At 43.6% G+C, this 27,500-nt stretch overlaps 1 protein-coding gene across 3 annotated transcripts in view; it reads left to right on the top strand.

Moving 5' to 3' along the window:
* The window catches only part of KIF13B (kinesin family member 13B), a 235,107-nt gene that overhangs the window by 87,699 nt on the left and 119,908 nt on the right, over positions 1 to 27,500 (top strand). For all 3 annotated transcript variants that reach the window (XR_008890892.1, XM_056563817.1, XM_056563818.1), the window contains exons 9-14: positions 250 to 362; positions 1,739 to 1,850; positions 1,963 to 2,175; positions 6,670 to 6,780; positions 12,912 to 13,046; positions 20,627 to 20,757. Coding sequence is in view for 2 of the 3 variants with exons in the window: in XM_056563817.1 (XP_056419792.1) it covers positions 250 to 362; positions 1,739 to 1,850; positions 1,963 to 2,175; positions 6,670 to 6,780; positions 12,912 to 13,046; positions 20,627 to 20,757 (815 nt within the window). In the remaining variant the exon portion in view is untranslated. The remainder of the gene's footprint in view (positions 1 to 249; positions 363 to 1,738; positions 1,851 to 1,962; positions 2,176 to 6,669; positions 6,781 to 12,911; positions 13,047 to 20,626; positions 20,758 to 27,500) is intronic.

Below are 27,500 nucleotides of genomic sequence, written 5' to 3'. Positions count from 1 at the left end.
TAGAATGCAGGGTGCTGCGGGAGATCGCGGCGGGTCCCTCGCAATGAGACATCTTTATCCCCTATCCTTTGGATAGGAGATAAGATGTCTGGCACGGAGTACCCCTTTTAAAAAAAATTGCTTTAATTTTTTATTTTATTTAAATTTCTCCATAGATACTGTAATGGTTCAGGTCTGTATCTTCATGTTCATAATTTACGATGCGGCATTTCCGCTAATTTATCTCCTATTGTCTGTTTTTATTTCCAGACCTCAGGTGAGAAGGTGAGTAAGCTCAGCCTGGTGGATTTAGCCGGGAGCGAGAGAGCCACAAAGACTGGAGCAGCCGGGGAGCGTCTGAAAGAAGGGAGCAACATCAACAAGTGAGTGTGCGGGCACCTGTCGCCCGGGGGGGGGATGATTATGTGAAGTGTTCTCTATTCAGGGGTAAGCGTGTAATCAGCGCCCACTTCACACATGTAATCTCCCGCCTAGCGTGCTAACACACAATGCCCAGGATCCGCGCCATGTACTGAAGAGCTATTCTGGAGATCACCTACAGATGCTGCTGCGACTCTTGCTGCTTATAGTCCCTAGTTTTAGTCAATGTGTCTTTGTCCAGCCATAATGCAATATATGGTGGAACAAATGGAAATGTTATTCCTGATCTCCCTGGTTCATGACAGCGAGAGAATGGGAGTGTTAAATGGGCTCTTTCATTAAAACGAATTCTTACTATTGTACTCCTTATGGTAAATAAAAAATATTTCTAATGTTCTTTGTTTCAAAAAAAAAAAAAAAAAAAAAAGTATTCTATGTTTTATTTGTGTTTTAAAAAAGCTGCCACTAGGGGTCTCCCTATTTTTCCAGAGCACATTTTCCCCCATCTCTTGCACAGACTTTGTACTGGGGGTGCAGCCTTAGCCAATTATAGCTCATCTCACACTGAACTGCTCTGGGCTGTGTGTAGCAGAGTGAGGGAGGAAGTTCACCCCTGTATGGCTTCAGATGATGTCACGCCTGCTGGGGAAAGCCCCCTTCCCAGTCTGTGAATCAGAACAATGTGAAAACTAAAAAAAATAATAAGCATAAAGGCAGGGGGTGGTTTATCATGATGTTGGAGTTGTAGTTTTGCAACGTCTGGTGGGCCACAGTTTGCAGAACACTGCAGCTAGGACTACACTGTAACTTTGATGAAGATTGCAATGTGTCAGTACAATAAATTGATTTAAAGGGTACCTCTCATCAAAAAAACTTTTGATATATTATAGATTAATGTATGCAGAATAACTTTACAATTGCATGTTATTAAAAATATGCTTCTTTCTATTTAATTTTCCACTTTGAAGAAATGACCACTAGGGGTCTCCCTACCAGTCCTGGCAGCAAGCATTTCAGACTCATGCTGGAGTCCTAAACACTACGAGCTGCCAGTCTGCTTTGTTCACAAAGGAGAACACTCAGAGCTGCCAGCCTGCTTTGTTCACAGTCTGTTTGGCTGTGAACAAAGCAGGCTGGCAGCTCTGAGTGTTTAGGACTCCAGCATGAGTCAGAAATGCTTGCTGACAGGACTGATCGGGAAAAATGCAATAGAAAGAAGCATATTTTTCATTAACATGCTATTGGAAAGTTATTCAACATTCATTAATCTAAAATATATCAAAAGTTTATTTGATGAGAGGTACCCTTTAAATAAAATAAATAAATATTCAGGGACCACTTACAGAACCGTTTCCTATTGGGTTTTTCTCTTGTTTAGGTCCCTCACTACCCTGGGGCTGGTCATCTCTGCGCTGGCAGACCAAGGGGCTGGCAAGAATAAAAATAAGTTTGTTCCGTATCGGGACTCTGTATTAACATGGCTGCTGAAGGTAAGCGTGTGATCATATGGAGTGTTCACTATACCAGCGACCCCCAATGACCGCCAGGATCTATTTACTGGTTGTATCTTGTGTCCTCACATTCTTTGGTTCCCGATTCCAGGACAGTCTGGGCGGTAACAGCAAGACCGCCATGGTGGCGACGGTCAGTCCTGCAGCTGACAACTACGACGAGACCCTTTCTACGCTACGGTACGCCGATCGGGCCAAAAACATAGTCAATCACGCCGTGGTGAATGAAGACCCCAACGCCCGCATCATCCGGGAGCTGCGAGAGGAGGTGGAGAAGCTGAGGGATCAGCTGACACAGGCCGAGGTCAGCCCCACGTCTTACAGAACTGATCTGTACTTCTCTGTGTAGCTCTGGGTTTTTAAAAAATTTTTTTTAAATTAGGGGGTTTATGCTTTGTGTAAGTTATTACAGTAGAAAGTCCCAGGCTCTACAGCTTCCGCATTTTATACATAGGGCTTATGTATGCAATACATAGTGTGAGGCTGCAGCGCCCTCTAGAGGGCAGAGAGTGAGTAAATTATCCAAGAATCGTCTGCGTATTTTATTTAAGGTTAACCCCTTCCTGTGTTGAATCTGTTTGTTTTATTTTATTTATTTAATTTTTTTTTACTTTTGCTTTCCAATCAACAGAGCAAACTTGGGCCTATGTTTTTTTTGCAAGACAAGTTGTACACTCTTCATTTAACCTTTTAATGTATTGCAATGTTTTGCGGGGTGCAATAGAACCAAAAAGCAATTCAGCAGCAATTTTTTTTTATTTTTATTTTTTTAGGGGAAGGGGGATAGGAAAATTAAAGTTTTTATTATCATTTATTGCTTATAAAAATGTTAATTTTATATATATATATATATATATATATATATATATATTATTTTATTTTTATATTTTTTTGCATTGCTATATTCTGACCCCTAAATCGTTTACTTATTTTTCCATCTGTGACCAAGAACACAGTAATTGGAATATTATTAATTAATGTAAATGTTATATAAATATAAAATGATGAATGTAAAAGTGAGCAATTTAGAATTTTTTTATATTGGTTTTTTTTATTTTGATTTATAACTTTTTTTTATTGCATTTGTAATCCTTCTAGGGAACCTTAAATTTATGAATGCTCGCGCAATACGCCGCAATACTTCTGTTTTTTCGTCTCTGGCTGCATGTAATAAAAGTACAATCATGGTCAGCTGAGAGGGCTTCATTAACCCTTGCCTGCACTGAAAACACAATCGAGACCCATGATCACATGACGGAGGCTGCAGTCCTGGTGTGGGTTTATGTGGCGTCTAGAAGGTTAAATGGCCGGGATTAGTAATACCACCTCAGATCCCAGCCAACTGTATAATGCACCTGCCATGTATGGAGCTGGTTTAGTGCTGATCCATGCATTGTAGTACATTGTGTGGCATTGAAAGGGTTATCAATCTATTAAAACTCCCCCCCCCCCCCCTCCTCCTCCTAATAACAAGATGGGGGGGGGGGGGGGGTCTGAGTGTGGGGGTCTTCTCTGGGGCTTCCTGCAATCTCCAGAACACGGCCTGACTCTTTCCGCTGAATGCCCCGGCCTCCACCTTTTTAGACGTACTTGTCTCGTCAGTGAAAGCCGCTGCAGCCAATGATTGACTGATCGGGCCGTCGCTGCCTAGAAAAGTACATCTGAGAATGTGGGGACCTGAGCGTTCAGAGGGGAGAGCCGGGGCACTGTTCTGGAGTTCACCTGGGCATCCAGCAGTTGGACCCCCGCAATCAGACCCTTATCCCCTATCCTGTGGATAGGAGATATGTTTTTAAAAGCTGTAATATCCATTTATTAAAGGGGTACTCCAGTGCTAAGACATCTTATCCCCTATCCAAAGGATGGGGGATAAGATGTCTGACCGCTGGGGACCCCCGCAATCTTGCACTCGGCACCCACCTCTTTGAGCTGCGTGCCGCGCTGCCAGCTCACAAACTGCCGGGTGCCGACCACGGGGCGGGAGTATCGTGACGTCACGACTCCGCCCCCGTGTGACATCACATCTCCGCCCCCGCTATGCAAGTCTATGGGAGGGGGCGTCACGCCCCCTCCCATAGACTTGCATAGCGGGAGCGGGGGGTGACGCCACAATTCTTCAGCATCCGGCAGTATGTGAGCTGGCAGCGCGGCGTGCAGCTCAAAGAGGTGGGTGCGTAATGCAAGATTGGTCAGACATCTTATCCCCTATCCTTTAGATAAGATAAGATGTCTTAGGGCCAGAGTACCCCTTTAAGAGATTGAAGGAAATCCGTAGTCATAGACACTTATCCCCTATCTACAGGATAGGAATAAGTGTCTGATCGCGGCGCATCTGAACGCTGGTAAGCCCTGCGATCTCCTGTACAGCGCCCTGGTTCTGCCGCAGCTCTCCCATGCAGGAGGTGTGTCGGCTGCAACGTGACACCCTGGCCGACACGCCCCCTCCATGTATCTCTATGAGAGAGGCGGAGATGCAGTGTTCGTTCATTCCCGCCTCTCCCATAGAGCTGTGTGGAGGGGGGTGTTGTCAACCTCCGTGAGTTTGGTGACACGCGCATTAGCCGCGCAGAGCCACGACAATGCCGGGTCCCTGTACAGGAGATCGCGAGGGGTCCAAGCAGTCGGACCCCTCGTGATCTGACACTTATCCCCTATTCTGCAGATAGGGGATAAATGTCTATGGCTGCAGTACGCCTTTAATGATCACCCAGTTTTCCCAGTAAGGGTGGGTTCACACCACGATTTTTCTATACAGTTTTTGGATCCGTTTCTTTTTTTTTTTTTATATGTATGCAACCGTACAGCAAACAGTGTCCATAGACTTTCCATTCAAAACCGTATGCACCATATTGTATACGGTTGTCTCTGTTTTTCGAACCACATGGTTTTTTCCTTTTTTTATTTTTATTTTTTTCTGGACAGAAAACCGTGGCCTACCACGGTTTTTGGTCCTGGTGAAAAACCGTATTGAAGCGTATACGTTTTTTTTTTTTTTAAACATGGGAGTCAATGGGAACCGTACAGACCTGTATGTGCATACGGTTCCATCCAGTTTTTACCATACGGTTTTTAACTTTGCACAGTTTTTTTTTTTCTTGGAATTTCAATCAAACAAGTGAAACTTTATTCATACTGGAGTGAAAAGTTCAAAATGTATACGTTTTTTTCTTTAAAAAAATCGGATGCAACCGGATGTCATTTTTCAAAACGTATACATATAAAACTTTGTACACACCTTTTGATACAGTTTAGTCCGTTTTTGAGGAATCCGATTTTTTTTTAAATCAAAAACCTGATAAAAAAAAAAACTGTATTGCAAAAACGTGGTGTGAACCTACCCTAACAGATATAAATAAGAAATGAATGAATCGTACATTGCGCACAAATGAGAGAAAGAAATACCGAAACTTTACGAGTGGATCATTGTCCCTTTGGTCATGTGGTGTCATTGCCTTCATGGTGGTTTATTTTTGTCAGCCGGCAGCAGCGCGGACAATGTGCAGTGATAACATGATGATCAGTGAGGATGTCCGGGACCTCACCCGGGACGGCCAGTGCCAGGAAGTCAGGGACACCAGGCAAGCACTACGATGGGGCTCTGTCACTACGGCTCTCTTTATATCTCCATCGGAATCTCTGTCAGGCTGTTTTTAGTAGCTCAGTCAATGTGAATTGAACTGTTCAGCTACTTCTCTGCTTGCTGGCACTGACTGGAAACATTTTTATTTACCTATCTTGTCCTGATCTGGGGCCCCTCAGATCCGGAGTATGTTGGGGTCTTCTCAATGCTTATAGATCTGTAAATCCAAGTTTTTTTTTTTGTTTTTTTTTAGGAATGGGTAACCCCCACCCCCCCACACACACACAGGCACACACTTTATTGGGTCCAATTGAGTAGTGTTTGAAAAGCTCCTGTATTTGGAATGTGGAGGGAGCCTTATATCTTTGACAATATAGTGCAGTCTTTTCCAACCAGGGTGCCTCCAGCTGTTGCAAAACTACAACTCCCATCATACCCGGACAGCCTTCGGCTGTCCGGGTATGATGGGAGTTGTAGTTTTGCAACACCTGGAGGCACCCTGGTTGGGAAACACTGGAGTAGAGAGTCCATTTTAAAGGGGTACTCTGGTGGAAAACATTTATTTATTTATTTATTTTAAATCAACTGGTGCCAGAAAGTTAAACAGATTTGTAAATGACTTCTATTTAAAAAAAATCTTTACCCTTCCAGTACCTTTTAGCAGCTGTATGCTACAGAGGAAATTCTTTTTTTTTTTTTTTTTTTTTTCTTTTTGAGTTTCTTTTATGTCTTGTCCACAGTGCTCTCTGCTGACACCTCTGTCCGTGTCAGGAATTGTCCAGAGCAGGAGAAAATCCCCATTGCAAACCTATGCTGCTCTGGACAATTCCTGACACGGACAGAGGTGTCAGCAGAGAGCACTGTGTTCCAAAAAGAAATTAATTTCCTCTGTAGTATTCAGCAGCTAATAAGTACTGGAAGGATTAAGATTTTTTAATAGAAGTAATTTACAAATCTGTTTAACTTTCTGGCACCAGTTGATTTAAAAAAAAAAAAAAAGTTTCCACCCGAGTACCCCTTAAACATCCATCCTCCCAATTTTCTCTATACTGAGAACACAGACTTCATAGTCACAGGAGGTCCCCATCCTCACCCCTCCATTCCCCCATAAGGTCTTGTATACCTCCACTGTATGCTCAATCCATGGCCTAGAGTTCCGAAACATGTCAGCCTTGCAATTTTATTTTCATACTTGTTTTCCCTCTTCTTTTTCTCCAGTCCATGAAGGCTCCGGAGCTGAAGGAACGGTTACAGGAGTCTGAGAAGCTCATCCAAGAAATGACTGTTACATGGGAGGAGAAGCTGCGGAAAACGGAGGAAGTTGCTCAGGTTAGATGCACCGGAGGTCACTAGATTTCTCTAAATTTCTGCTTACCTGAATCTAATATAGACCTTAAGGGTCTATTCACATGTACAGTATTCTGTGCAGATTTGATGCGCAGGATTTTCTCCTGCAGATTTCAATGTTAACTGAATGACTGAAACCCCCCCCCCCGGCGGGTGCTTTAAATCAATGAACTGCAGCGGCTTTTGTGGTGCCAGAGACCGCTGCCGCCACCCGCTTCTCTCCCCCTGCCTGTCCAGAGGTCCTCCTGAGTCCTATCACAAGCAACGCCCCACCCCCCGCCCAGGCCACCGCCCCCACCGCACCGACACCCCACCACCACCGCGCCACGATCACCTCAAACCCCCCCCCCCCCCCCCCCCCACCGCGATCAGCGCCCCCCCCCGAGACCGCCGCTGCCCCATTGCCTCCTCCATCCCCGGTTTTAGAATTACCTGTTCCCGGGGTCCACGCTACTTCTGGATCCTGTGGCGTCCTCCTGAGCTGTCACTGTGTGCATTGACGGTGACGTCGCTTTGAGGACGTCACTCTTCATTGCGCAGCGCACAGCGTAACACAGGACGCCGCAGAAGCCAGAAGTAGTGCAGACCCCGGGAACAGGTAATTATAAAACCGGGGATGGGGGAGGAAATGGGGCAGCGGCGGCGGTCTCTGGCCGGGGCGGTTCGGTGAGGGGTGCGGTACGGGGGGCGGGGCATTATTGGATTATCGGCAAGGTAATTGCCGATAACATCCAAAATCGTGAATATTGGCCGATAATATCGGCCCAACCGATAATCGGTCGATCCCTACTAAATAGGAGCTGTCATTGCTTTTGCACTCATTATGGTAAATAAAAAATCTTTCTAATGTACTTTGTTTTAAAAAAAATGAAGTTTTCTATGTTTAATTTGTGTTTAAAAAGCTGCCACTAGGTGTCTCCCTACTTGTACAGAGCACATTTCCCCCAATCTCTTGCACAGACTTTGGACAGTCCAAAACCAGGAAATAAAGTCTGGAGTGCTGAGGGGTGTGTGCAGTTTTATCCAATCATAGCTCATCTCACACTGAACTGCTATGGGCTGTGTGTGGCAGAGTGAGGGAGGAAGTTCTCCCCTGTATGGCTTCAGATGATGTCACGTCTGCTGGGGAACGCCCCTTCCCAGTCTGTGAATCTGACTAAGCAGAAAATACAGAGCAATATCAAGGTAGAAAACTAAAAAATAATAAAAAAATAAAGGCAGGTTTTTTTTTTATCATGATACGGCAGTGAACTGGGAGGATTATAACATTTAACCAGATCAGGAGAGATACTCTTTAAGACAGTGGTCTTCAAACTGTGGACCTCCGACTGTTGCAAAACTACAACTCCCTGCATGCTGGGAGTTGTAGTTTTGCAACAGCTGCAGGTCCGCAGTTTGAGCACCTGGACCTAGAGGTAATTGGTGGCAGCTTATCCCCTTCTCCTACTAAATATGCTTTCGTATGGGACCTGGGGAAACCACTGTCAACCTACCAAGTGTTATGCCTGCCAGGATGTTTAATGGTTATCCCAAGGTTAAAAGTTATAAAGAAGGAGATATCGAGCTGATTGGTGGGGGTCTGACTGCTGGGACCCCCACTGATCACTAGAACGGAGGTCAGTTATCACCCAGTGTGTATGCTCGACCACCTCTCCATTCATTCTCTATGGGACTTCTGAACTCTACGGAGTACCGAATGTTCGGAATACTATAGAACAGTGGTCTCCAACCTGCGGACCTCCAGATGTTGCAAAGCTACAACTCCCAGCATGCCCGGACAGCCAACGGCTGTCCGGGCATGCTGGGAGTTGTAGCTTTGCAACATCTGGAGGTCGGCAGGTTGAAGACCACTGCTATAGAAAACGAATGGAGTAATGGCCAAGCATGTGCACTGCTGCTCTGTTATTGTGATCGGTAAGGATGCAATCCGGTGCATGCCGAATAACTTTTAATCTTGGTGTAACCTCTTTAAAGGGGTACTCCGGTGGAAAAATACATTTAAATCAACTGGTGCCAGAAAGTTAAACAGATTTGTAAATTACTTCTATTTTAAAATCTTAATCCTCTCGGTACTTATCTGCTGCTGTATGCCCCAGAGGAAGTTGTGAAAGGAAATTCAAAAAGAAAAGAACTTCCTCTGTAGTATACAGCAGCTGATAAGTACTGGAAGGATTTTTAAATAGAAATAATTTACAAATCTGTTTAACTTTCTGGCACCAGTTGATAAAAAAAAAAAAAATGTTTTCCACCAGAGTACCCCTTTAAAGAAAACAGGTAATAGATGTAACAAAGGGTTTTTGTTCTAGCATGTCGCTTGCGTACGTTGTCAGATCATTTTGATCTCAGGGACCCAGCTTATCCCAGGAATGAATGTCCTTTCAGATTGTTTCCTTGACGCTTAGAGGGAGATTTATCAAAACCTGTCCAGAGGAAAAGTTGCCCAGTTGCCCAAAGCAACCAATCAGATCGCTACTTTCATTTCACAGAGGCCTTTTTGAAAATGAAAGAAGTGATCTGATTGGTTGCTATGGGCAACTGGGCAACTTTTCCTCTGCACAGGTTTTGATAAATCTCCCCCTTAGGGCCCATTCACACTCCAGAATCTCCACCGGGAAGCTAGAACTACGGATTGACCGATATCGTTTTTTTAGGGCCGATACCGATAATCGGTGGAGGTTAGGGCCGATAGCCGATAACTTATACCGATATTCCGGTATAAGTTATCGGCTATTTATCCCCCCGCGACACCGCTGCAGATCATTGATTTAAAGCGGGCGCTTTAAATCAATGCACTGGAGTGGCTTTTGCGGTGCCATAGGCCGCCGCCGCCACCACCCGCTTCTCTCCCCCTGCCTGTCAGGGTGGTCCGGTTCATCCATCCTTCCTGTAGTGTCCGGCGGCATTCCGGGTGGAGGGTGAACCGGTCCGGGCTGTCCTTCTTCTCCGGGGGTCCTCTTCTCCACTCCGGGCAGGCTCCGGCCTAGTAACGCAGCATAGACGCCGCTGCGCAGTGACGCCCGTGCGCAGCGACGCACCTGACGTCACGGCGTAGCGGCGTCTATGCAGCGTACTAGGCCGGAGCCTGCCCGGAGTGGAGAAGATGACCCCCGGAGATGAAGGACTGCCCGGACCGGTTCACCCTCCACCCAGAATGCCGCCGGACACTACAGGAAGGATGGATGGCCCCGACCACCCCCATTACGGGTAAGTTAAATTTTTTTTATTGACTCGGAGGGTGGGGGAGGGGCATGACCGGTATAGCAGTATGGGCTAAAATCCATACTGTGGGAAAAAAAAAACGGTATCCGGTTCATACCGGTATACCGCCCAGCACTACGGTGGGGGGTGCGGTGGGTTGGGGGGGCGGTCGCGGTGCGGCGGGTTCGGGGGGGGGGGGGGGGGATGGTCGGTGCGGTGGGGACGGGGCATTATCGGCAAGGTAATTGCCGATACCGATAATGCCCAAAATCGTGATTATCGGCCGATAATATCGGCCATACCGATAATCGGTCGATCCCTAGCTAGAACTGCTCTGAAATGCTACATCTCCATAGACGGCAATGCATTTCTGAGCAGATTCCGTGAAAAGAATAAATGTTTGTTCTTTAAGGGTGCGTTGACACGCTCTTTGTTTTTGCGGGTTTTCCGCTGCGTATTTGAAAGGGGCGGGCTCTTCTCGGCTGTCGATAGCAGATTGTCCGCGGCGGAATTTACGCTGCAGAAAATCCGCCGCAGTCCCTACTGACTTCAATGGGGCTTGCGGCGGATTTTCTGCAGCGTAAATTCCTCCATGGAAAATCTGCTGCGGACAGCTGAGTTGAGCCCGCACCCTTTCAAACACGCAGCGGAAATCCCGCCAAAACAAAGAGCGTGTGAACGCACCCTAAGCCCGGGGTCCGTAAATTTCACGGCAGAATGTCCGCCACATAAATTCCATAGTGTGAATAATGCAGCAGAATCTCACTGGAAACAATAGGAGGCTGCTACAGTGGAACTCCGTTTGGAAAATAAATAGTGTGAATGGACCTTTAGGGGTCAAACATCCGGCTGTGGTGGGTAAAGTATTGGTTGTATAGGGCTGACTTAGGCTGAGTTCACACCACGTTTTTCAAATACGGTAACCGTACACGGTTTTCCACAAAAAAACGTATACGACCATATCCGAAACCGTATGCCTAAAGAATGCATTGTAAACCGTATTCCAAATGTTGTGTACGGTTGCATTCGTTTTGCCCCGGATACGGTTTTGCCGATTTTTCAACCGTAGGCAAAAACGCTGTCGACCACGTTTTTGCCTCCGGTTGGAAAACCGTATGCGAACCGTATGCGGTTCTTTTAACATTGTTGTCTATGAGAACCGTTCACAGAATTTCAGAATACGGTTGCACACGGTTTTTCTAATTAGTTTTTGGAGTTGACACATGCGCAGATTGGAATTTCAATAGAACTATAATAAAAACTGTTGGCAAAAACTGATGCAAACGGATAGAACCGTACGGGGAAAAACTGTATACGTTTTAATTTGGAGTCATACGGTTGTATACGGTTGCATACGGTTTTTGCCATACGTTTTTTTAGCGGAAAACCGTAAACGGTAACCGTATTTGAAAAACGTGGTGTGAACCCAGCCTTAGAGAATGCAGTCAAGGAACCATCCTTAACTGACAATTTAGTGGAGGGTGGTAACATCCGAGTCCATGGTGGTACTGGTGGTTTGGCCGCACCAGTCATTCATTTATTGGTTATCAAATGAATAATTAATGATAGCAAACATAACCCACACAAGTTGTCACTTAATTTGCTTAAAGGGGTACTCCGGTGGAAAACTTTTTTATTTTATTATTTATTTTTTTAAATCAACTGGTGTCAGTCAGGCTGGGTTCACATTACGTTTTCTCCCATATGGGAGCGCATACAGCAGGGGGGAGCTAAAACCTTGCGCTCCTGTATGCCTTCGTATGCGCTCCCGTATGTAATTCATTTCAATGAGCCGGTCCGGTCGGCTCATTTTTGCGCTGTATGAGCTTTTTCCCCGGACCTAAAACTGTGGTCAACCACTGTTATAGGTCCAATTGTAAAAGCGCAAAATTGAGCCGACCGGACCGAACGTTTCACTCCGGCCATCTCATTGAAATGAATTACATACGGGAGCGCATAGAAAGGCATAAGGGAGTGCGAGGTTTTAGCTCCCCCCTGCCGTATGCGCTCCCCCCTGCCGTATGCGCTCCCGTATGGGAGAAAACGTGATGTGAACCCAGCCCTTAAACAGATTTGTAAATTACTTCTATTAAAAAAAATCTTAATCCTTCCAGTACTTATTAGCTGCTGAATACTACAGAGGAAATTCTCTGCTGACATCACGAGCACAGTGCTCTCTGCTGACATCTCTGTCCATTTTAGGAACTGTCCAGAGCAGCATATGTTTGCTATGGGGATTTTCTCCTACTCTGGACAGTTCTTAAAATGGACAGAGATGTCAGCAGAGAGCACTGTGGTCATGATGTCAGCAGAGAATCAGCAGAGACTTTAATCTGTAGTATTCAGCAGCTAATAAGTACTGAAAGAATTAAGATTTTTTAATAGAAGTCATTTACAAATCTGTTTAACTTTCTGGCACCCGTTGATTTAAAAAAAATAAGTTTTCCACCGGGCTACCCCTTTAAAACAGTGTTTCCCAACCAGGGTGCCTTCAGATGTTGCAAAACTACAACTCCCAGCATACCCGGACAGCCAAAGGCTGTCCGGGCATGCTGGGAGTTGTAGTTTTGCAACATCTGGAGGCACCCTGGTTGGGAAACACTGGCATAAAACAACCAATCATATTTCAAAGTTTTGTTTGCTTAGCTTGGAATGAGGATCTGACTACTTGCTAAGGGCAAACACACAGTTTCTCTTCTACAGTAGTTTATCTTTCTTACCACTGCTGCTTCTACCAAGTTCAGTGACTGCACAGCGCCACCTGCTGGCCGTGATAAGAATGGGGCCTTACGCTAACACACACACCAGAGGGTTAGGTCATTTTTCCACCGGGCGTTGCCGTCCTGCTTCTCCCCCGCACTTGTATGTGTGTTTACATTTCATTATGTTTTATTATTTTTTTTCTTCCATTACAGGAGCGTCAGAAGCAGCTGGAAAGTCTCGGGATCTCCTTGCAATCCTCCGGGATTAAAGTCGGAGATAATAAATGTTTCTTAGTTAATTTAAATGCAGACCCTGCCCTCAACGAACTTCTGGTGTATTATCTTAAGGTGAGATGTTTTAAAACTTTATTAACAAAAAATAAATAAAAAAATCACTGGTATGTGGTGTCCCCTTGGGAGCTCATGGTTCATGAATTCTCCTGTACCGGATATACCTGCCCTATCCTATGTGTGTAGATTACATCTTTCAGCTACTGAACTATACACTATATCAGTGTTTCCCAACTAGGGGGCCTCCAGCTGTTGCAAAACTACAACTCCCAGCATGCCTTCGGCTGTCCGGGCATGCTGGGATTTGTAGTTTTGCAACAGCGTGAGGCACTCTGGTTGGAAAACACTGCACTATATAGACAAAGATATAAGGCTCCCTCCACATTCTACCTACAGGAGCTTTTAGGTCATCTCATTGTAAATCTATAAGAATTAAAGGGGTACTCTGGTGGAAAACATTTTTATTTTATTTTTTAAATCGACAGGTGCCATAAAATTAATCGAATTTGTAAATTGCTTCTATTAAAAAATATCTTTACTCTTCCAGTACTTTTTAGCAGCTGTACGCTACAGAGGAAATTCTTTTCTTTTTGAATTTCTTTTTTTGTCTTGTCCACAGTGCTCTCTGCTGACACCTCTGTCCGTGTCAGAAACTGTCCAGAGCAGCTTAGGTTTGTAATGGGGATTTTCTCCTGCTCTGGACAGTTCCTGATATGGGCATCAGGTGTCAGCAGAGAGCACTGTGGACAAGACAAAAAAGAAATTCAAAAAGAAAAGCAATTCCTCTGTAGCATACAGCTGCTAAAAAGTACTGGAAGGGTAAAGATTTTTTAATAGAAGTCATTTACAAATCTGTTTATCTTTATGGCACCAGGTGAAATAAAAAAAATATAAATATATTTTAAACCGGAGTGCCCTTTTTAAAGGGGGTTATCCAGGAATAGAAAAACAGAGCTAATTTCTTTCAAGAATCGCTCCCCATCTTTCTCCAGGTTGGGTGTGGTTCTGCAGCTCAGTGAATGAAGCCAAATTGTAATACCACTGCCAAAGTAGAGACAGACAGGGAGCGGTTTTTGAAAGAAATTAGCTCTGTTTTTTTTATTCCTGCTTAACCCCTTTTAATATGCAGTTGCTAAGCCCCACTCACATTCTTCATCCTAGTGGTAAATCACCACCAAATAGAACACCAGAAAGGCTGCATTCACACCACGTTTCTGCAATACAGTTCCCGTATATATAGTTTCAATGTGAAAACCGTATGGAACCATGTTGAATACCGTATGCATTGACTCTCCATTGAAAACCGTGTGCCAAACGATGCAACTGGCTGCATCCGTTTTGCATCTTCTACGGTTTTGTCAGTTTTTTTTTCCCGTACCCAAAACTGTAGCCTACTACGGTTTTTGGTCAAGTTGAAAAACCGTATTAAGCTCTTAAGGACGCAGGGCGTACCTGTACGCCCTGCGCCCGGTCCCGGTTTATAACGCCGTGACCCCACTTAATGCCGGGTCGGTCATGGCGGCTAATGAAAGCCGGGACCCTGGGCTAATAGTGTGTGGCACCGATCGTTGTGCCACGCACTATTAACCCTTTATACGCAGCGTTTAAAGTTGATCGCCGCATCTAAAATGAAAGTGAAAGCTTCCCTGCAGCTCAGTTGGGCTGATGGCTGTGAAATCGTGGGACCATGGCGGTGAAATCGCAATGTCCTGATAAGCTAGAACGCAAGCTGAGGTCCCCTTACCTACCTCCGTTGCATCTGATTGGCGATTGATTGCTCCAAGCCTGAAATCCAGGCTTGAGCAATCGACTCCCAATAACACTGATCTTTGCCGCGTCAATGCACAGCAATGATCTGTGTAGCAGATCAGTGTGTGCAGTGTAATAGCTTTTACACTGCAAAAAAAAAGTGTGAAAAAAAGTTAATAAAGATAATTTAACCCCTTCCCTAATAAAAGTTTGAATCACCCCCCCCCCACCACCACCACCATTTAAAAAAAAACCGGTGTAAATAAAAATAAACATGTGGTATCGCCGCGTGTGGAAATGTCCGAACTATAAAAATATATTGTTAATTAAACCGCACGGTCAATGGCGTATATTTGGTCACTTTTTTTATATCATGAAAAAATGAATGAAAAGCGATCAAAAAGTCAGATCAATATAAAAACGGTACCGGCGCAAAAATGGAGCCCTCATACCGGCACATACGCGGAACAATAAAGTTATAGGGTTCAGAAGATGACAATTTTAAAAGTATAAATTTTCCTGCATGTAGTTATGATTTTTTTTTTTAGAAGTACGAGAAAATCAAACCTATATAAGTAGGGGATCATTTTAACCGTATGGACCTACAGAATAAAGATAAGGTGTCATTTTTACCGAAAAATTTACTGCTTAGAAACGGAAGCCCCAAAATTTTCAAAATGGCATTTTTTCTTCAATTTTGTCGCACAATAGATTTTTTTTCCATTTCGCTGTGGATATTTTGGTAAAATGACTGTCACTGCAAAATAGAATTGGTGGCGCAAAAAATAAACCATAATATGGTATTTTAGGTGCAAAATTGAAAGCGTTATGATATTTAGAAGGTGATGAGGAAAAAATGAAAATGCAAAAACTGAAAAACCCTGAGTCCTTAAGGGGTTAAACCGTATACGTTTTTTTGTGTTTGTTTTTTAATATGGGAGTCAATGGGAACCGTACATAACCGTATGTGCGTAGGGTTCCATCTGGTTTGCATCATACGGTTTTTGACTTTGCACAGTTTTTTTTTCTTGGAATTTCAATCTGTGGAACTCCATTGATCTGTATGTGAAATCTAATGATTCCTCCTAAAAGTCCCCTAAGGGGACTAATAAAGTGTAAAAAAAAAAGTTTCATAAAAGTATTAAAAAAAACACCCCTTCCATATTAAAAGCTTAAGTCACCCCCATTTTCCCAAATTCCATATAAAAAATATGTAAACATAATAAAAAATAAACATGTGGTATCGCCAAATGTCTGAACTATAAAAATACTGTGTAATGTTTATTAAACCGCATACACATCAAAAAATACCCAAGTCCAAAATTGCATATTTTTGGTCACTTTGTATACCCTAAAATCATTTATAAAAAGCGATCAAAAAGTCCCATCAAAGCAATGGTACCGATAAAAACTTCAGATCACGGTGCAAAAAATGAGCCCTCATACATCCCCGTAAACGGGAAAACAAAAATGTTATAGGGGTCAGAAAAGGACATTTTTAAGTATGCTGATTTTCATGCAAACAATAAGTTTAACAGAAGTTAAACAACAACAAACCTACAGAAGTTGGGTATCATTTTAATCGTATGAACCTACACACACTCAACATACAATGGTCGTCCCGGAACCAATTACCAGTTTTCCATAGAGAGATGTTCTGGGGCTCCAGAACCAATTTCCAGTTTTCCATAGACTTATGTACTCAACATATGATGGTTTCAACATACAATGGTCCTCGCGGAATCAATTAATATTTTAACTTGAGGGACCACTGTACTACAATATTGCTCCTATATACAAAAATATAACTACTAAAATACTGCTCCTAGGTACAAGAATATAACTACTATAATACTGCCCCTATATACAAGAATATAACTACTATAATACTGCTCCCTATATACAAGAATATAACTATTATAATACTGCTCCTATATACAAGAATATAACTACTATAATACTGCCCCCTATATATAAGAATATAACTACTATAATACTGCTCCTATATACAAGAATGTAACTACTATAATACTGCCCCCTATATATAAGAATATAACTACTATAATACTGCTCCTATATACAAGAATATAACTACTATAATACTGCCTCCTATATACAAGAATGTAACTACTATAATACTGCTTCTATATACAAGAATATAACTACTATAATACTGCTCCTATATACAAGAATATAACTACTATAATACTGCCCCTATATACAAGAATATAACTACTATAATACTGCTCCTATATACAAGAATATAACTACTATAATACTGCCTCCTATATACAAGAATGTAACTACTATAATACTACCCCTATTAACAAAATGTTAATTCTTTCCATTTACCGTTCATACATAATCTATATATGAGATGATGATGTTTTGGTATGTGCGCAGTGCACACTCCTGTATAGTAATATTTCAGGAATCCCACTTGAGTAGTCACACTTCGGTATGTGGAGTATTTGCAGAATGTGCGGTATTTACCCTTATTTTATCTTCCTGTTTTAAAACTAATTTTGATATCCCAGACCCATTTTTGTATAAATCTGATTATCTGTCACATTTGACACATTGTAATAATCCTGCATACACAGACCACCAGGGTACCACTTAAATCACATCATGAAAAAGGAGCCTTGAGCAATGTTTCCCAACCAGTGTGCCTCCAGCTGTTGCAAAACTGCAACTCCCAGCATGCCCGGACAGCCGAAGGCTGTCCGGGCATGCTGGGAGTTGTAGTTTTGCAACAGCTGGAGGCACACTGGTTGGGAAACACTGTCGTAGAGACATATCAAAAGTTTTGCTCCATCGGGGTCTGAGTGTTCCGACCCCGACCGATGAGAAAAACGAACCTCTCAGCTTTTTCTTTCTTTTTTTTTTTTCTGGCTCTGTGTCATGTGACCAGGATGCACTCATATTTAAAAGGGATACTCCGTTGGAAAACATTTTTTAGATCATCAACTGGCTCCAGAAAGTTAAACAGATTTGTAAATCTTAACCCTTCCAGTACTTATCAGTTGCTGTATGTTCTACAAGTTGTTTTCTTTCTTTTTTTTTTTTTTCTGTTCTGTTCTCTGCTGACACCTCTGTCCGTTTTAGGAAATGTCCAGAGTACGAGCAAATCCCCATAGCAAACCTCTCCTGCTCCGGACAGTTCCTGACATGGAAAGAGGTGTCAGCAGAGAGCACTGTGGTCAGACAGAAAAGAAATTCAAAAAGAAAAGAACTTCCTGTGGAAGGATTAAGATTTTTTAATAGAAGTTATTTACAAATCTGTTTAAAGGGATATTCCAGGAAAAAACTTTTTTTTTATAAATCAACTGGTTCCAGAAAGTTAAACAGATTTGTAAATTACTTCTATTAAAAAATCTTAATCCTTTCAGTACTTATGAGCTTCTGAAGTTAAGGTTGTTCTTTTCCGTCTAAGTGATCTCTGATGACACCTGTCTCGGGAAACGCCCAGTTTAGCAAATCCCCATAGCAAACCTCCTCTAAACTGGGCGTTTCCCGAGACAGGTGTCATCAGAGAGCACTTAGACAGAAAAGAACAACCTAAACTTTAGAAGCTCATAAGTACTGAAAGGATTAAGATTTTTTAATAGAAGTAATTTACAAATCTGTTTAACTTTCTGGAGCCAGTTGATTTAAGGAGAAATGTTTTTCAGCGGAGTACCCCTTTAAGTCTATGGGCCCGTCCGGGGCTACCCGTTTCTCTCCCCTCTCGTTCTTGTCATCTTCCGGGGGCTGCATCTGTAGAAAGCCTCTGTTCACACTGTCCTGAGGTTGCATTTTCTCAATGTCATTTTGTCACATGCAAGGAACCCCCCCCCCCTCATCCCCGGCCCCATCTCCCGCAGGTGGATAACTGCAGCTGCAGCGGAAACAAAAAAAAAAAGTCCTAATCTTATGCGATGGTGCGCGGCGATGTGCTGCGTCAGGGACACTGGGATGAGGGTGATCGCGCCGAGTGTGAGAGTCTGTTGTTTTCTATCTGCTTCGTAATCAAACCCTCCTGGAAAGTGGGATCCGGCCCGGCCCTGCGAGTCTTATCTGGGAGAGAGAATAATGTGCGGGGGACGGGGAGTGGGGGGGGGGGGGGATGTACTTGGTGATGGGCCAAGGGGGACATACAGTGTAAGAGCGGATCACCGCCCAAGTGACCGGGCTGGAGCCTCCACCAAGAACTGTGTTATCCTCTACTGAAGTCTGTGGCGACCTGCTATTTAATCATGGGGAGAACATGTGAGTATGTAGCCGGGGGGGGGAAGAGATTGGGAGTCGGGGTTATGTAAGGGTTAATATTATGTATTTACAGCCCAATCACTGTAAGGGTAGGGTACGGTCCCACGTAGCATACCTAATGCTGCGTAATTTCATACCCATTGAAGTCGGTGAATACGCAGGAGCAGCAAATACGCTACGTGGGACCGTACCCTAAAAGTGAAAAGTTTAGCAACTTTGTAATATACTTTGTTGTTCTAGTTATTCACCTTGTTCGAGATCCTCTGCTTACTGCTATTGAATTTAAAGTTTCTTGTTTGCATCTAACAACTGAAGGTTTGTTCAAGTTGTGTCCAGTCTAGACAATGCTCTGTGAGCTAAACATCCTGGACTCCAGACTGATACCTTGTACATAACTAGTCCTGCTCTCAGCTGAGAAGTGATACATTTGTATCCAGTCTAGACAATGCTCTGTGAGCTAAACATCCTGGACTCCAGACTGATACATTGTACATAGCTAGTCCTGCTCTCAGCTGAGAAGTGATACAATTGTATTCAGTCTAGACAATGCTCTGTGAGCTAAACATCCTGGACTCCAGACTGATACATTGTACATAGCTAGTCCTGCTCTCAGCTGAGAAGTATATACAATTGTATCCAGTCTAGACAATGCTCTGTGAGCTAAACATCCTGGACTCCAGACTGATACATTTTACATAGCTAGTCCTGCTCTCAGCTGAGAAGTGATACAATTGTATCCAGTCTAGACCAGTGTTTTCCAAACAGGGCATCTCCAGCTGTTGCAAAACTACAACTATCAGCATGCCCGGAGTTGTAGTGTTGCAACAGCTGGAGACACACTGTTTGGAAAACACTGGTCCAGACAATGCTCTGTAAGCTGAACAGCCCGGACTCCAGACTGATACATTGTACATAGCTAGTCCTGCCCTCAGCCGAGAAGTGATACAATTGTATCCAGTCCAGACAATGCTCTGTGAGCTAAACATCCCGGACTCCAGACTGATACATTGTACATAGCTAGTCCTGCTCTCAGCTGAGAAGTGATACAATTGTATCCAGTCTAGACAATGCTCTGTGAGCTAAACATCCTGGACTACAGACTGATACATTGTACATAGCTAGTCCTGCTCTCAGCTGAGAAGTGATACAATTGTATACAGTCTAGGCAATGCTCTGTGAGCTAAACATCCCGGACTCCAGACTGATACATTGTACATAACTAGTCCTGCTCTCAGCTGAGAAGTGATACAATTGTATCCAGTCTAGACAATGCTCTGTGAGCTAAACATCCTGGACTCCAGACTGATACATTGTACATAGCTAGTCCTGCTCTCAGCTGAGAAGTGATACAATTGTATCCAGTCTAGACAATGCTCTGTGAGCTGAACAGCTGATACATTGTAGCTTTCTATCAGGATAGTCGTTTTGTGCTGCTTCTGATGCTCACCAACCATTACGCAGAGTGAACACAGTTGTAGCCTCTGTGTGTAAAACCAGAATATTTCCATTCACTTACAGCAAGCAGTTATCATGACAAGTTACAGAATGTTCCATCCATTGATAAGACAGGAAAATGTCGTTGAATTCTTGGTTATTAGACCGCATTATCATCATTGCCGCTTTTGTCTCTCTCGCAGGATCATACGCTCATAGGATCGGACGACTCGCAGGATATCCAGCTATGTGGGATGGGAATCCTTCCGGCGCACTGCATCGTAGATATTTCCACGGAAGGACAAGTCGTATTAACGCCAATGAAAAACGCTAGGTAACTGGCCTAGACCTGACCGGGGCTGTCGGGGAGGAGAGGGTTAATCGTGATGCTCGTATTCCTTGTCTATGTTTGGCTAAAAGGGTTGTCCAGGATTGGAAATACACAGCTGACTTCTTCTGTAAACAGCGCCACCTTTGTCCTCAGTTTGTTTGTGGTATTGCAGCTTGTGTTCCATTGAAGAGAATGAAGCAGAGCTGTAATGCCACACACAATCCTAGAACAGGGGTGGCACTGTTTTTGGAATAAATTAGCCTTGGCTATCCCCTTTAAAGGGGTACTCCCCTGCAAAAAAAAATTCTTTTAAATCAACTGCTGCCAGAAAGTTAAACAGATTTGTAAATTACTTCTATTTAAAAATCTTAATCCTTCCAGTACTTATTAGCTGCTGAATGTTCCACAGGAAGTTCTTTTCTTTTTGAATTTTTCTTTCTGTCACGACCACAGTGCTCTCTGCCGACACCTCTGTCCATGTCAGGAACTGTCCGAAGCAGGAGAGGTTTGCTATGGGGATTTGCTCCTACTCTGGACAGTTCCTAAAATGGACAGAGGTGTCAGCAGAGAGCACTGTGGTCGTGATAGAAAGGAAATTCAAAAAGAAAAGAACTTTCTGTGGAACATTCAGCAGCTGATAAGTACTGGAAGGATTACGATTTTTAAATAGAAGTAATTTACAAATTTCTTTAACTTTCTGGCACCAGTGGATTTAAAGGAAAAATGTTTTTCAGGGGAGTACCCCTTTAACAACTTTGTTAAAAAGTGGACCAGAACTGTGCTCAATGGACTTCTTAGATTTTCATTGTTTTTTTTTTGAAGACTGCAGTGGCCCTAAGGCAATGTTTTCCAAACAGAGTGTCTCCAGCTGTTGCAAAACTACAACTCTCAGCATGCCCGGACAGCCAACGGCTGTCCGGGCATGCTGAGAGTTGTAGTTTTGCAACAGCAGGAGACACACTGTTTGGAATATACTGCCCTAAGGAAAGAGATTTGCCCTAAGGAAACCGGTCATCTGAATTTTGCTGCCCAAACCGTGGGGTCCCGGGATACTATGATTTACTCTGAAATTTACACGAATTTTAGAGAAATCATAATTTTATAAAAAGCCGCCGATACCCGGTTGTGTAGTTGCAGAGGTTGGTCCTCGCGACTGCTCGCTGCCCCACTGGCCCTAAGTGACACTTCTCTACCTATCTGTGTACAGGAAGAGACACTTCACCCAGGGCCGGCAAAAAGCAGCTGCTGGGAATCCGGCGGAAAAATTCTGCTCATAAATTCTGTTGCAGCAGAGTCCTGTTGTTTTCAATGGGAGTCTGCTGCGCCATTCAGACAGCGAAATTTCCATGGCGTGTCTTTCTGCCGCAAAAAAATTCCGATTCCTCTCTCTCCGCTGAAAGAATTGAACGTGCTTATTCTTTCAGTGGGATCTTCTCAAAAAAATAATAAATAAATACTTGCAGGTGGTAATGAGGTTCTTCTGGGGGGGTCGCAGAACATACAGTCCCGCAAACCTCTGAAACGGCGCACGGGCAAAATGTTTGCGGGAGCTGGGCAGGATGGACACGCGGAAGTGGAACACACAACTTGCGGGAGCGGGCAAAAATGGACAGAAATCCGGCGGGAGCGGGATTACAAAAACAGTCCCGTGCAGGGTTCTACATGTCCCCCCCTGGTGGTAGGGAGTGGTAGTGCATTTTTGCTCCGTTCAGCTTATTTGACCTAATGAGGATTCCTATTGGCTATTGTTAGTAGGTGGTTGATTCAAACAGGTGTATTTGGACCCCCTTCTTGTGACTGTTGGTGGTCCCAGTGGTTGGACCCCGTCCCCAGCATTGAGATGAGACACTTATAACCTATCCTGTTCATAGAGAAAACCCTTTCCATGTATTATGGATGGATTTTCCATTCGAGTCTCTAAAAAGACTGGATGAGAACAAATGTGGGAGCAGTAATGGGGAACATAAAAAGGAATAATTGGTCGGCACATCCTAATACACAACTATTGTATGAAATAAGTATACAGGTACACGCTGCTGGTGGGATGGTACACACTGGCCAAATGGTAAGCTAAGAACCTCTATTTTTCACCATAGCAGTATTGCAAAGTAATACAGGTCATAGTTCACATATACCGTATTTTTCGTCATTTAGACGCACCCAATTTTAAAGCATAAAAATCTAGAAAATAAAGATTCTGAACCAAATACAATGTAAAGTATAGGACAGTGATCTTCAACCTGCGGACCTTCAGATGTTGCAAAACTACAACTCCCAGCATGTCCGGACAGCCGTTGGCTGTCCGGGCATGCTGGGAGTTGTAGTTTTGCAACATCTGGAGGTCCGCAGGTTGAAGACCCCTGGTATAGAAGGTAATACTCACGTGTCCCCGCCGCTCCGGACCCGTTACTGCTGCCCTAAATGTCTCTGCTGCCCGGTATCCTCGCTCTCAGTCGCCGCCATCACCTAACTACGCACGATGACGACGAAGGAGAGCGCCGGCCATGCAGGGCATCCCGGTACGGAGCAGACACCGAGGAGGCAGGTAAGGTCCCTCCCGGTGTCCTGTAAGCGGTTCGAGATGCCGCGATTTCACCGCGGCGGTCCCGAACAGCCCGACTGAGCAGCCGGGTTAGACTGCATCAACATCTCGTTTTGTACATACGGGTGCCGTATCCGGCTGGGGGAGGGGCAAACCGGGCGCTCCCGTACCCCGTCAAACAGCTCAGTTTTCACCCGTATGCAGTTTCCTGACCAGAAGTAAAACCGTAGTATACTACGGTTTTAGGTCCGGTCCAAAACTGCATACGGGTCAAAACTGAGCTGTCTGACTCCGGTCGGCTCATTAAAGTAAATGGAGTCACGGGCTGGGGTACGGGAGCGCCCGGTTTGCCCCTCCCCCAGACGGATACGGCACCCGTATGTACAAAACGAGATGTGAATGCAGCCTTAGTGTCACTTTCGGTTCAGACGTGGCGGTCAGCTTTGATCGCCGCGTCTGAAGGGTTAATACAGGGCGTCACCGCGATCGGTGGTGTCTTGTATTAGCCGCAGGTCCCGGCCGTTGATGGCCGCAAGGACCGCCCATTTTAATGTGTAGTCGCCGTATAAGACGCACCAACTTTTTGGGGAAGAAAAAGTGCGTCTTATACGGCGAAAAATAAGGTAGCTTAGCGCTAGCAGTGTGCTGCTGTTATCCCTTTGCTTGTATTAGTAGCAATGGGGGTCGCATTGGTTGTCACTTAGCTTTTCCAGAAACTGCTGTAATTAAAGAGGACCGGTCACCAAACTACACTTTTATTATACTGTTCTTTATGTAATTATAAGACACTTTGCTATTTACTTGCTGTTAAAATTCTAAACCTTTATATGTTTTTAAAGGGGTACTCCGGTGGAAAACTTTATTTATTTTTATTTTTTTTAAATCAACTGGTGACAGAAAGTTAAACAGATTTGTAAATTAATACAGTGGAAAAGAGAGAGCGTGCACTCACCGCGGGTAAACAGCTGCAGGCCCAAGGTCCGGGATCACTACGGCATAGACGTTAAGGGACGCTCAGAGGCTACGCCGACTGTTTCGGACGTAGGAACGTCCTTCTTCCGGCCTCCACTGTATTCCACTGTATTATTTGATACTTCATCTAGTGTGTGCACCCCGCAGGTGCTGCTTTGTAACTTATCGGGTCCGGAGGCTGCCAGTGTATACCAGCGGTATCGTATATCTGCATGTTCAGCTGCACGGTGTGCTCTCTCCCCCTCTAGTGGTTTTAGGAGATTTGTAAATTACTTCTATTTAAAAATATTAATCCTTCCAGTACTTATTAGCTGATGAATACTACAGAGGAAATTCTTTTCTTTTTTGAACACAGAGCTCTCTGCTGACATCACGAGCACAGTGCTCTCTGCTGACATCTGTCCATTTTAGGAACTGTCCGGAGTAGGAGAAAATCCCCCATAGAAAACATATGCTTCTCTGGCACCTGGCAACTTCCTGGCACCAGTTGATTTAAAAAAAATAAAGTTTTCCATCAGAGTACTCCTTTAACCCCTTAAGGACTCAGCCCATTTTGGCCTTAAGGACTCAGACAATTTAATTTTTACGTTTTCATTTTTTCCTCCTCGCCTTCTAAAAATCATAACTCTTTTATATTTTCATCCACAGACTAGTATGAGGGCTTGTTTTTTGCGCGACCAGTTGTCCTTTGTAATGACATCACTCATTATATCATTAAATGTATGGCGCAACCAAAAAACACTATTTTTGTGGGGAAATTAAAACGAAAAACGCAATTTTGCTAATTTTGGAAGGTTTTGTTTTCACGCCGTACAATTTATGGTAAAAATGACATGTGTTCTTTATTCTGAGGGTCAATACGATTAAAATGATACCCATTATTATATACTTTTATATTACTGTTGTGCTTAAAAAAAATCACAAACTTTTTAACCAAATTAGTACGTTTATAATCCCTTTATTTTGATGACCTCTCACTTTTTTATTTTTCCGTATAAGCGGCGGTATGGGGGCTCATTTTTTGCGCCATGATCTGTACTTTTTTTTGATACCACATTTGCATATAAAAAACTTTTAATACATTTTTTATAATTTTTTTTTTTTATAAAATGTATTTAAAAAGTAGGAATTTTGGACTTTTTTTATTTTTTTTCGTTCACGCCGTTCACCGTACAGGATCAGTAACATTTTATTTTAATAGTTCGGACATTTAGGCACGCGGCGATACCAAATATGTCTATAAAAAATGTTTTTTACGCTTTTTGGGGGTAAAATAGGAAAAAACGGACGTTTTACTTTTTTATTGGGGGAGGGGATTTTTCACTTTTTTTTTACTTTTACATTTTTTTACATTTTTTTTTACACTTGAATAGTCCCCATAGCGGACTATTCATAGCAATACCATGATTGCTAATACTGATCTGTTCTATGTATAGGACATAGAACAGATCAGTATTATCGGTCATCTCCTGCTCTGGTCTGCTCGATCACAGACCAGAGCAGGAGATGCCGGGAGCCGCACGGAGGAAGGAGAGGGGACCTCCGTGCGGCGTTATGAATGATCGGATCCCCGCAGCAGCGCTGCGGGCGATCCGATCGTTCATTTAAATCGCGAACCGCCGCAGATGCCGGGATCTGTATTGATCCCGGCACCTGAGGGGTTAATGGCGGACGCCCGCGAGATCGCGGGCGTCGGCCATTGCCGGCGGGTCCCTGGCTGCGATCACCAACCGGGATCAGCCGCGCATGACGCGGGCATCGCTCCGATGCCCGCGGTTATGCTTAGGACGTAAATGTACGTCCTGGTGCGTTAAGTACCACCTCACCAGGACGTACATTTACGTCCTGCGTCCTTAAGGGGTTAATGTGATTGAAAAAACTGCCACTAGGTGGCTCTGTTCTGTTCCCTGCCGTAAGTCAAACAGTTAGTTTGGTCTCCTCCCCGGCCTTACAGGAGACCAAACTCAGGAAGTGCGTGCAGGGCATGGTGAGGCACAGCTCTCACAGGCTTCAGTGACGTCGCGCCTGCGGGTGAACACCCACTTTCTCCTGACGGGAGCTCACATAATGTGAGCAAGGGGAATGGTATGATACAGAGCTTTTTGAAGTGCAGGAGGGGTGTTAGGGAATATGATTTGAGTTAGTTTATAAAATATGGTTTGATGACAGGCACTCTTTAAAGGGGTACTCCCGTGGAAAACAGATTTGTAAAGCACTTCTATTAAAAAATCTTAATCCTTTCAGTACTTTTTAGGGGCTGTATACTAAAGAGAAATCCAAAAAAGAAATGCATTTCCTCTGATGTCATGACCACAATGCTCTCTGCTGACCTCTGCTGTCCATTTTAGGAACTGTCCAGAGCAGGAGAAAATCCCCATAGCAAACATATGCTGCTCTGGACAGTTCCTAAAATGGACAGCAGAGGTCAGCAGAGAGCATTGTGGTCATGACATCAGAGGAAATGCATTTCTTTTTTGGATTTCTCTTTGGTATACAGCCCCTAAAAAGTACTGGAAGGATTAAGATTTTTTTAATAGAAGTGATTTACAAATCTGTTTAACTTTCTGGCACCAGTTGATTTAAAAAAAAAAAATAAATAAAAATAAAAATTTCCATGGGAGTACCCCTTTAATAGATAGATGAATATATGTCATTTCAAGGCACCTTATCAGAAGATACAGGAACAGCAAAGCTCTTGTTTAACCTCAAAGAATATAGGGGGAGATTTATCAAAACTTGTGCAGATAAAAAAAAAAAAATTGACAAGTCGCCCATAGCAACCAGTCAGATCGCTTCTTTCATTTTTCAGAGGCCTTGTCAAAAATGAAAGTAGTAATCTGGTTGGTTGCTTTGGGCAACTCAGCAACTTTTCCTCTGGACAGGTTTTGATAAGGCTGCATTCACACCACGTTTTTGCAATACAGTTCCCGTATCAGGTTTTTGATGAAAAACGGATTCCTCAAAACCGGACTAAACTGTATCAAAACGCGTGTACAAAATATAACCCGTATACAGTTAAAAAACGTAGAAGGTTTAAAAAATGATGTCCGGTTGCATCCGTTTTTTAAGAAGAAAACGTATACGTTTTTAACTTTTCACTCCATTATGAATAAAGTTTCACTTGTTTGATTGAAATTCCAAGAAAAAAAAACTGTGCAAAGTCAAAAACCGTATGGTGAAAACCGGATGGAACCGTTCGCACATACAGGTCTGTACGGTTCCCATTGACTCC

Source organism: Hyla sarda, chromosome 3 (assembly GCF_029499605.1).
Source record: "Hyla sarda isolate aHylSar1 chromosome 3, aHylSar1.hap1, whole genome shotgun sequence".
Lineage (NCBI taxonomy): Eukaryota > Metazoa > Chordata > Amphibia > Anura > Hylidae > Hyla > Hyla sarda.
This window is presented reverse-complemented; position numbering and strand designations above follow the sequence as displayed.